General features: G+C 43.1%; 1 protein-coding gene across 3 annotated transcripts; it reads left to right on the forward strand.

The window, feature by feature from the left end:
- The first annotated feature begins 493 nt into the window (after nucleotides 1-493).
- Nucleotides 494-11,620, forward strand: RBM24 (RNA binding motif protein 24). Of its 3 annotated transcripts, XM_075052111.1 has the most exons (6): nucleotides 494-1,229; nucleotides 1,872-1,995; nucleotides 3,098-3,152; nucleotides 8,599-8,650; nucleotides 9,514-9,708; nucleotides 10,333-11,620. In XM_075052111.1, exons 1-5 carry the CDS (start codon nucleotides 1,062-1,064, stop codon nucleotides 9,667-9,669), a joined length of 555 nt encoding a protein of 184 aa, XP_074908212.1. In that variant the 5' UTR covers nucleotides 494-1,061; the 3' UTR covers nucleotides 9,670-9,708; nucleotides 10,333-11,620. The 3 variants fall into 3 exon arrangements, with proteins under 3 accessions (XP_074908212.1, XP_074908211.1, XP_074908210.1); XM_075052110.1 differs by lacking the exon at nucleotides 8,599-8,650 and having other exon boundaries at nucleotides 500-1,229; XM_075052109.1 differs by lacking the exon at nucleotides 8,599-8,650 and having other exon boundaries at nucleotides 502-1,229; nucleotides 9,514-11,620.
- The last annotated feature ends 41 nt before the right edge of the window (nucleotides 11,621-11,661 follow it).

Consider the following 11,661-nt stretch of genomic DNA (forward strand, 5'->3'; position numbering starts at 1 on the left):
TGTTCCTCTGCATCCTTCCCAGTCCCAGCACAGGGTAAAGGCAGAAAGAGAAGACAAAAACAAGGCAAGCAGCTTCACCGTTTTTTTTTCCATCCTGCATCCAAGCCAATAACAAGAACCACCACCATCAACCACCATCACCACCACAACAGTAAAAAAGGAAGTGCTGTGGCACCATAGCTTTGCTAGCCTGGGGCGAGAGGTAAGCGCGGGTGGCAGGGCTTTCGCCACAAGCCTTCTGGAAGGGATCGAAACATTTGAGGACTGCCAGCTCCCAGTGAGCCGGCTCTGCCCGTGGGCTCTCCGCCTGGCCAGGCAGCGGTGAGTGACCCCACAAGACCCTGTCCCCCGGCACTCCCTATTTGCACAAGCCCGGGGCAAACCTGCCTCGGAGGGCACCGAGCCTCCCCGCGGGGCACCCCTGAAGCAGCCCCTTCGCCTGACGGCCCCAAGGGCCGGCTCCCGCCGCACGGGGCGGTGATGGTGGGGGGGGGGACGGGGACGGGGGCATCCAGCTGTTGCCAACAGCTGTGTGTCAGCCCCGGCTGGGCCGCGGCCGAGCGCGGGGTCCGCCCCGCCGCCGTCCCCGCCCCTGCGAGGAGGAGGAGGAGGAGGAGGAGGAACCGAGAGTGCCCGACCCGGTGGCTTTTAGGGGGCGGGAGGCCACTCAGTTGTTAGCGCCCAGGCCCTGCGCTCCTCTTCCAGCTGCTGCTTCTGCTCGTTTCCAGCGCTACGGCCGCCAGGCTGGCCGCTGCCCGGCCTCCCCTCCTCCTTTTGCCGGTACCTACCTCAAAACCGCCGGAGGCTGCGGGGCTCCGCTCGTGAAGGAGGAGGAAGCTGGGTTTGCAAAGGCAAAAGGGAACCGCATCGTAACTGGGTGGCGGGGGGGGGGAAACGGTGGGGGGGGGGGGCAGAGCGGAGGAGAGAAAAAAAAATTTAAAAAAGGAAAAAAAAAAGAGCGGGGCTGACCCTGGAAGCGGGTCTCGCCGCCCAGGACCCGCACGCCCCGGCGGCCACGCGTGGGTGCAGAGCGCGGCGCGGCGCGCAGGGCCGGGCGGAAGATGCACACGACGCAGAAGGACACCACTTACACCAAGATCTTCGTCGGGGGCTTGCCCTACCACACCACCGACTCCAGCCTGCGCAAGTACTTCGAGGTCTTCGGGGACATCGAGGAGGCGGTGGTCATCACCGACCGGCAGACGGGCAAGTCCCGGGGATACGGCTTTGTAAGTGCCGGGCCGCGGGGCAGGGCGGGGGGGAACGGCGGCCGGGGAGGGGGCAGGTGGACGGCTGCGTGGGCATCGCGGAGAAACTTCGCGGGGGGGGGGGGGACACGGGGACACACCGCTGCGAGGAGCCGGGCAGCCCCGGGCTCGGGGGACGGGAGGGGCTGTCGGGCACTTTGGCTTTTTGCGTTTTCTCCTTTTTTTTTTTTTTTTTCTCCTCTCCCTGCTGGGGAGTTTGGAGAGAGGCGGCGCGGGGGCGGGGGGGGGCATTACTGGAAAAGGAGATTGAGGGGAGGAATTGCCTAATTTCTCGCAGCGCCGGCAGAGCGCCTGTTGCTCGCTGATACGGCCGTGCCGGGGTTTATCTGCCGGCGGCGGAGCCCGGCCCGCGCCCTCCGCCCTGCGCCGGCCAGCGGCCCCCGGCGCCCCGCTCCCCGCTCCTCGGCGCGGCCGCCGGGACGCTCCGCTCGGCTCCGCTCCGCTCGGCTCCGCTCCGCTCGGCGGGCGGGGGCCCCTCGCTGCCCCGGCTGTGCCCCAGCGGCTCCCGCGGGGGTGGGGGGGGGCAGCTGGGTGGCTGCCGTGGGCGAGAGGCTTCTCTTTCCCGGCGGAAAGGGTTCTAATGCGCAGCATCGCCCTGTTAAGGTCACCATGGCTGACAGAGCTGCTGCTGAAAGGGCTTGTAAAGACCCCAACCCCATCATCGATGGCAGGAAAGCCAACGTGAACCTGGCGTACCTGGGTGCCAAGCCGCGGATAATGCAGCCAGGTGAGGAAGTGGCCCTGAACGGCTTTTCTCTCTCTACCTCAGGTTTCTGAAGAGGGTAAAACTTTAAAAAAGGTAGCGCTGCCCTGCTCTTCCCTGAAGTACGCTCGCTGTTTGGGTGTGCTTTGGTTTTGGTTTTTAGAGGCAGCGTGCGGTAATTTTCTGGCTATTTCGTACACGTGCCTTATTTAAAAACCAAAAGCAATCAGAGATAAAATATCTGCAGCTCCCCAGGAAGACTTCCACAGTTCAGGCACTTCAGTGGTTATTCCTACTGCTGGGGATGTGGTGGCGCTGACCATTTACAGTATCGTTGCAGGGAAAGATTGGCCTAGGAATGAATCGCTTCCAATGTGTGCGGTCTTATTAATACAAACAACATCTTAATGCAAACTCCTCAAACAGATGGGAGCTATTATGCAGACTTGAAAATGAAATGGCTTTTCTTAAGACCACATCTGAGCCAATCTGATGTCCTAGCCACTTCCCAAACTGCTGCTTTGCTGCAAGAGCAACAGGAGCGCAGAGTGTGTGCGCAATTGTGCTCTATAGGAGGCTGCTCTGAATTCCCGTGTGCTCAGCCTGAGGAACACTTGTGTGAGTAATTGAGTGCCCACCAAGGAAAGAAGGGGTTTATGCTTGGGCACTTGAAGAACAGAAATGAAGTTAGGATTTGACCCCCATGCTAAGTCCTCATGAGCAGAGATGGCTTGAATTTAAGTCTGTAGAAGGTACACAAATACACTGATGCATAGAAAGTACCATATAATCATTCAGCAGCTAAAGTTAGGGACCAGAGTGGAGCACAAAATAAAATATGAAAAAAACCCTTGTGCTTGTTGTTTAGAAAAAGTCGTTCTTCTAAACATCTCTAGGAAAGAGCACGCTTTACTGTTTTAAGTTCTGGATGCATGTATGTGTGTGTGTGTGTGTACATACGGATTGATACATTTTGCTTTCTAATTTTTGGTTCTACAAAAATTCTCATCACTGGAGGTTGTTACTGAAGGCTGTTACTCTGCATTTGTGTGCATGTGTATATATAGCATAAATAAGTGGCCAAAGGAACACCCATACAGAGAATATGATGTGTTTTTGTTGGTAGGTTTTGCCTTTGGTGTCCAGCAGCTTCATCCAGCTCTCATACAGAGGCCTTTTGGGTAAGTCTGTTCAATGGGACCTCAAACAGGGGAGGAAAAATCTTTTTTTAAAAAAAGGAAAGAAAAAGTATGATCCTTGAAGGCCTCTTGCAGTAGCAGCCTTATAAACTCAACAGCAATGCATAAGTTCTCAGACTTATAAATGTCTACCCATAAATGCGCTCACCTTGTCGGTCATGTTCTAAATGCCGCAGCTGAGTCAAGTTGTGTGGGACGTGTCCCTTCCACCTAAGCAGTCCAGTCCCGTATGACCCTATGATAAAACAAGGAGGTATGACTTGATGCAAGATTGCTGTGCCCCATTTCTCTTTTTTCAGCTTGACTCAATGTTATTTATCTCTTTCTAATCTGACAGGGATCGTTTACAGTTAAGATAACTGATCAGAAGGATATGATGATAAGAGGTGGAATAGTTCTGTTTGGAATTAAACTCTGTAACCAGTAGACTCAAACACAAACAAGCTAAAATGGTGATTAACGATGCATGTATGTTTTTTTCATATAGTCAATAGACCTCCGTGTGCTTTTTTTTTATTTATTTATTACAGTAATGAAGTGGTGTTGATAGCTAAACTGTGTGCTTTTATTTAATTGAAAGAGCTGTAGTGAAAGTTTTTTTGGGGGGGTCTTTTTAATTTTGTTTTTGTTGTTGAGGAGTGACTTTGCCATGGGGAGCAAAGGGCCTTTTTTTTCCTTGCTTTCAAGCTGTAGCCTGTGACTTTTTTAACCATATTTTGTAGTGAGTGCTAAATTGTGTGACTTCTTGATTTTTAAGTAAATCAACGTATTGCTTGCATGTTCATAATTTGGGGGGGGGTGTTCTTGGGAGGGGTGTGGAGCTCTTTATTAACAATGTGCGTTCATTTGGGCTTTCTAATTGGAGATTTTTTTTTCTTCAACATGTCTTTAATATGTAGCGCATTTTTCCTTTACTTGAGTACACTATTGCTAAGTAGATCTAACTCTTGCTTCTTATAGGCATATAATTAGGAGGTGAAGTCTCCTTTATACTTTCCATACAGTGTCACTTCACTAATGCACACTGACTGAGAAACTCATTGCAAAATAATGCATTTTGCTAATTAATGAGTAAGCTAACAATAAAGTAGGGAAAATATGTCACAAATTTATTTTGTTTATTTGATTAGAATAGCTTTAGAATATTGTACCTAGCTGTTATTAAGCAGTGATAGCTTCTCAGTAGTTTGATTTGTCAAAATGGTAGGAAACAGTTCCTGTCTTCAAAACTGTAGGAAAAAGTTTTCCTGGAATCTTTACGTAGTGTTCTAAGAGAATGTTGATTCTTCAGAGACCCATGGGGAGGTTGTGGAAAACTTTTTTTCCTTTTTTTTATTCTTCTTCTTCTGATTAGACTCTATTTTGTTTGATTTCTTTGAAGTGTGAGGAAACAACAGTGTATATACAAGTGATCAGTTTACGATGCTTGTGCTAAGGGAGGCAGGAGGCAGAGTCCGTTGTCTACAGAGCTGTTAAAGCACTTGTTGCAAAGAGGAACCAGTGGACTGCCCAGGGATCAGCGGTGGAGAGACTGAGTATTTGCTGAGCACAACAGAAAAGGAGAACCTGTGGCAATCCGTTGCTAAAAGGACTGTGCAAATGTAGGGCTCTTTCTTGCTTTCCTTACCCAGAGCCAACAATAGATCATGTAAATCATGTTTAGGTCAGGGAAATTCTTCCAGCAGGCTGAATAGGGTTTTATTTCTAATGCAATATACATAAATCTGAAGAAAAGGAATGCTGGTCACAGGGTCATGTATATATGAAATTGGTCATTTTTAATCTGTGGCTTTTGCCTTTCTTTTACTGTTTGCAAATAAAGGAGATGACTAATCCTGCTTCCTCCTCAAAATTTTCAATGACCTGTACCTTTTCTAAAGAATGTAGTTCAGATTAAGAAGAACAGCATTCATTAAGATGAATGAACATCCTCATTCACTACATTTCTTGACAGAAAGAGGGGTTGTTTCAGTGCTTACTTGAATCTGCTTTTATTGAAGAGTTCACTGTTAGAGGATGTTACATGGACTGCACTGAAATACACAGTCACCTTAAAGCTTTTCTTCCTCCTGTGCAGTTGCGCTTTTTAAAAGTACACTTTACTAACATGCTGTGTAGAATGGGTTGTAGTGGTGATTCACTACCAATACTCTACTAATCCATACACAAAAGCTCCAAATGTTTTGTGGGGTTTTTTTCCTACCAGACTGCAAATTAGTGTGGTGCTGCCATATTCTCGTATGGTCAGCAGTGTTTTGATATGGTTCCCCACCTATCAAACAAGAAACTGAACATAATTGGATTATGTTACATTACTTTTTTACTGAGAAGATGCAGAAGTACAATATTCTGAATTAAGTACAACATTATTGTGGTGGAGGGAGCCAGAAACTAGATTAGCTTCAATACATGAAGCATTTAAAATGCTGGGAATTTTTCTTTATTCAGTGCTGCAGAGATCAGTTCATCCACCAAATAACATTTCTCCCTGCTCTTTACACTTGGCATCTATCTTACTGTTGGTGTGTTTTGTAGAAAGCTATTTGATCACAGGACTGGTTATCTATACAGCTCTGTTTTCAGGATTGTTTATTAAAATACTATCTCTGAATTCAACAGGAATTTATGGAGGGGGAGGACGACTTTGCCTCCTAACATAGCTTTTCTCATTTTGCTTATGTAATTTTTATTTTAACATTGGTGGGAAAACATGGGGTTACATGGAGGTATCAGCATAGGATATGACTTGTTCTGTTGGAGAGATTTTTTTTTCCCCTTTGTTTTCTGTCTAAAACTTGTACCTCGATCAAAATGAGAACATTCCTACTGTTTTTAGTAAGATCAGAGTTAAATCTAAAGTTACTAAGTTCATTATCAAATGGTTTGCTGATACAACCTGCTTGGTATTATCTTCTAAGAGTTAGGCAATTCTGCCTTTCTTAAGAGAGAAGGAAAAGCCTCCTCTTGAGTTTATGATCAAAAGACCTGTATAATACTAGACTAAGGATAATCTGGAAAGAGGGAATGAAGCTGGAACAGTCAGAAGTTAACCTGCAGAATGCTAAATGTCCTCTTAATAGTATCAGGCACAAATTTAAAAGGAAGCATATTAAGGGTCTTGTATGTCTTGATGCTTACATAACCTATTCCTGCTATAAGGAAAGCTGTGCATTGGTGAAAAACTACTCTTTAATTATGCTTACAAAACCAGATGATGCCATGCAAGGGCCAAAGCAAAACATTTCATTCAAAGTTAAATATCTGCTTTCACAAGAATTTAATGTTGAGAGTCAATGATGTGCTACTACTGCTGAATTTCTGTATGCCACAGCTCTCTGCATTAGTCTAGAAAGTCCTTTCTTTCTTTTGAAACAATTAGCTTTCACTTTATTATTGCTTATAGGATTATTTTTGAGGTCTTAGTTAAACACAAATCTTTTACTATAACAACAATGAAAGTCTTAAGGCACATCGCAGGAGTGTATGCCATTCAGTTTTGAATAGCCAAAAGATAGTTACAGCTAAAGTTAAATGTGACTTCCCTTTTCCTTTATTGCAAAAGCGTAAAACAGTAAATACACATTTCAAAATAAAAACTACTGCCAGCAAAGAAAGCTTAAACCATGTACAATTCTCACACTCTTAGTCTCAAAAGTAAAGCAGCAGCTTTTATTTAAAATTAAGGGTACTAAGGATATCCAGCGTAACTGGGAATTGCTTTTTCAGCTTTTGACCTGGCAGAGCATTAAAAGCAGCTGGGTTCTGAATGGCTGAGATCTACATGTGCTGGCCTTTGCACTAGGTAGAAATTTACTTTGGCCATATAAAGCCATTTTCCTTGACTCAAAACAGTTGTAGCATGACAGATGATCAAAAATAGCCCCACTGCAGCTTATGCTGTCAATCATCATGTGTGAAATGGCACGGTGGTGAGGAGCTTGCACAGGGTTTATGTTTATTGTAGGGTAAGATGTGGCAAACAGATAATGTTTCATAACTTCACCACCTGTTAGTTTCTTGGCTTAAATAAAACAAGTCACAAGAGTTTAAGTGGGAGCACATGTATCTTTCTGTCTTGTGCAAGGATATGGCCGAGTGTCCTAATGTCTTCAGAAAATCTTAGTAACATCAGTTCAAGTCAACACAAGCAGCTAGATAAGCTTGCTTATTGTCTCTTCTGTTAGAATTACTCTGTTCCATAAATGCTGCATGTAAAGATCCCTTTGATGTGGTGTTAAATGGACTCTTGATGCAGAAGAGGCTCTTGGTGCCTTCAAATTTGGTTTTAAACCTCTTTCCTTAGTACTTAAAAACCATGGTGTTATATTTATTACGATTGTACTTGACTGGTGACCAATGCAAAATGCTTGTTTACGCTCATCCGTTTTGTATGGAGAGCTCAGGTAATGATGTGTATTTAAATGCACAGAGCCAGCTTAAGTATGCTTCAAATGCACTTCTGGCTAATCACTTCATAAATTAGGTGAGTGTTAAAAACCCAACTTATGGTTTTGTTTTATGTTTTCTTTCCCTTCCCAGTCCCTATTTGTCACTTTTTTTTTCATTTCTCCCTTCACACAGTAGGAAGTGAATTTCATTGACATGTTGGGTTTTTATGATTGTGGTGTTCATGTCTTAAACACGGCAACTGAACATTTCTCTCTGCTAATATTCCTGTTCAATCAACTGAGCTCTTTTTTTCTTAAAAAGAAACCTAGGCCTGACTGTCACTTTATTTGAAACTATGTTTTGCTGTGAATCTAGTTGACAGTGTCCCTTCTGATTGAAATGTTTCCTTGTTAACCATTTAAATAAATCATGAAGTTATTTTAAAAATGAAACAAACAAAAAAACCCTTTCCATTAAATCTTGAATTTGGAGAAAAGAGGACAGTTTTTACCATTGCAGTTTGCATCTGTGCTTACAGTACGCTAAAAGGTTGGTGCAGTCTTTAGAGTTGTCTGTAAAGGTAAAGTTCAGTATGAAGTAGTAGTAAATCTGCACAAGCAGTTTTTTATGGATTTGTAAAGATTCACTGACTGGAAAGGAGTTGCATATATGAAGGACTTCTCTGTGGAAATCCAGATGCAAGACAGGGTTACGAATGTAAAATGAGAATTATATTGAGTATATTATTTTTAAAAATCATATTATATGATAAAATACAACTATGAGATGAACTTGTATGTACACTTGTGTGCTAAGACAACAATACAACCAATTTGCAAAACTGAAGGGCTAAGTAAACAAGCCAAGGAAGCAAGTTTTGTGGCTTGGAGACAATGGGAAAGTGTGTGTACTGATCTGTTCAGAATGGTTATTTCTTAAGCTGTAAATTTGTTTTTTGCTTTTGTTAAGCACCAGATCTATTTAGACTTAATCCTATGCCCACCTCCCAAAAAAACTCTATGCTGTATGTCTTGCATAGAAATAAACAAGCTGGCACAAAACAGGACATCAGTGGCCTGATAATCAAACAGGTTTGACCCTTGTGTCCTTACGAACTTTTATAAAAGTGTGATGCACATGTACGTAGGAGTCACTGTTATGGATTTTAATAGCATCTATGTAGCTTCCCCTCAATGGCCTCTTGTGACGGAGTGAGCTGCACTATCGTTCGTTTGGAAAGTGTGATTCTTGCTGTGTTTACCACACTTGTGAACTTTATTTAAACTCCTTTGTCGCCTGTGTTGGTTTTTTCTTATTTTTAATAAGGGTGACTGAGGTTGCAGAGAAATTAATGTGTGCTGAGTCTGCATAGCAACTTAAGTAGGGTTGCCACAATACACTCTCCCCCCCTGCCCTGAGAAGACTTTACATAAAGTCAGGGTTCAACTATTTTGTTGCCTCATTGGCTATTGTCAAACTCCTTACAGTGATGCTGTCAAACTGCTCAGTTACTAATAATAAAAGTATTGCAGGAAATAATTTTACTAAGAGTCGAGTAGTTAAGTGAGAAGCAGGGTAATAAAAATGGCTTACAGGTGATTTGAAAAACAAATACTGCAATTTTCCAGATGGAATAATCAAGCTTACTTCTTTAGAGTTGTTCCAAAACGGACATCAGTAATCCTGGTCCTTCCAAAGATTTTAATAGCATTAAACATGATATCCTCAAGCAACATTAAACACTCCTATTTAACTCAGCTATAATGCTGTGCTTTGGAGCGATGCATCTCTTCGGGCCGGTGAACTGGTAATTGGTCCATTGAGTCTAGTTATTGTGGCAACCCTATGCACATAACAACAACTAAATTGAGTTTGTTTTAGTTCGGAGTATGGATATGACGCTTAGGCGCTGACTCGCGTACCAACTCTGACTCCCTCTCCCATCTTTCAACAGGATACCTGCTCACTATGTCTATCCACAGGCTTTTGTGCAGCCCGGAGTGGTAATTCCCCACGTTCAGCCCGCAGCAGCCGCTGCTTCCACTACGCCCTACATCGATTACACCGGAGCTGCGTATGCCCAGTACTCGGCCGCCGCGGCCGCTTATGAGCAGTACCCGTACGCTGCCTCGCCGGCTGCCGCTGCCGGGTACGTGGCGGCGGGGGGCTACGGCTATGCGGTGCAGCAGCCCATCACCGCAGCAGCGCCTGGGACGGCCGCTGCGGCTGCCGCTGCTTTTGGCCAGTACCAGCCCCAACAGCTGCAGACAGACCGTATGCAATAGCAGATGGACTCCTGAAGGAAGCTCGCTCTTTCTCTTCCTCTTTTCAGCCTTCCAGTATACGTAGTTAATCAGAGACAATTGATATTAACTAAGGAGCTTTAAGGAAAGCGATGCTATTGCAAAACTAAAGATTTTTATTCCACTGTCTTCATACAGTATGCATCCAAATCATGTTGTTAGAGGGGAGGGGTAGTGCGGCATGTCTAGTTTCAAGTATCAAGCCAGAAGAAAATGGGGGAAAAAAAATACTGTACTGTCATGAAAGAGTGGCAGGAGTAGCAATGGGACTTCATATTTTCAAACAAACAAACAAGAACCAAAAAAAGCAAAGGTGTACTTTTTACAGTATCAGGGAAGCAAAACTGCCTTTTATAAGTAAGAAAATGGTATTTGAAAAGTTTGAACCAGGGAAAAAACTGAGTCAGCAATATGTAATCTTTATCCATTTTAAGAGGAAACAAGCTTAAAGCACTGATTGTCCTTTCTAGCTTTCAGAAGTTGTCTTCGTGAGATAGTACCTTCTCACTGTCTCACTAACGGGCATCGAACAACCCAAGGAAGATGGCCGGCTAGTAAGATGGCGGACAGGCACCAAAGTTATTTTCTTCTCTGTCCTCTGGATGAGTGGAACTATGGAGCAAGTGATGTGGAAGTAAGGGGTGCAACAGCTGTAGAGACAATCAATAACACAGACAGTTCTGGACAGAATACATCACTCGTGCTCATGTGATGAGCTTGTCACATCCTAATCCCTCGCCCCATCCTGTTTCACTTTTGGGAAACTTTAACTGCTGGTGTCAGCTATTCTGATTCTAAAATAGGATCAGCCCTTTACTACAACAGCCTTCTCTTTCTATTTATTGCATCTATTCGTAACTTGTGAATAAAGGCAGGAAGAAGCTTAATGAATTAAAACCTTTAAGAACTGTTTTAAGGGAATTTTCTTTTCTGAAACCATTTGTACAATTTTAATATCTATTTCAGGATTATATTTAAAATATTTATTAGCAAACATACAGTACACAAGGTGACTTTTGTTACCAAGACTGCAGTTCTTGAAGGGTTAATGGTATGTGATTTATACTGTGCCTTAATTGTTATGCTATTTAAAAAGAAATATTTATTTTGAAAGTTTTACTATGCTGCGCTCTAAAGAAAGCGACTTTAGATGTGACACTGTAAAATTATGTATTCATCTCATGGCATAAATTATTTAGTAGGCTTAGATGTAGCATATTAAATATTAACCTAATTAACTAAGGATGTTGACTTGGATTTATTTAAATTCAGTATGTGCACTGTATGAGGGTACTCTTAAATTAACACTTTAGGTTTTTAAATAAATATTGCTAGTTCATTCTTTTTCCCTCTACTAGTTTTTCATGTAGACCTCTCAAATACATTAGTGCCGTTTTCTCACTCGTGTATGTAGACTGACTATTTTTCCCTTTGCTAGAAAATGCTGCTTTACATTGTCCTGTGAAACTACAATACTTGCAATTTTTATTCTTGACCGAAATGGAATTTAATATTTTACACTGTATTGGATTTTTTTATACTTGAACAATTTCATACAAGGGAAGACAGGATAGCATTTTTATGGACTTTATCCAATGTCACTGGATTTATTTTAAGTATTCTGAATACTAGCCAGTGTTATAATGTAGACCTTACTCTCCTGTGCATATTATTTATTCAGTATGTATATTGCTTTACAACATTTCAGATCTCTTAATCTATTCACTTGTATTAAAACAATAAAAAAATGTTGTCACATCCGGTCTAGTGATGTTCTTGCTCAAATTGTCTTAGATCTT

The sequence above is a fragment of the Buteo buteo genome, chromosome 20 (genome assembly GCF_964188355.1).
Source record: "Buteo buteo chromosome 20, bButBut1.hap1.1, whole genome shotgun sequence".
Classification (NCBI taxonomy): Eukaryota; Metazoa; Chordata; class Aves; order Accipitriformes; family Accipitridae; genus Buteo; species Buteo buteo.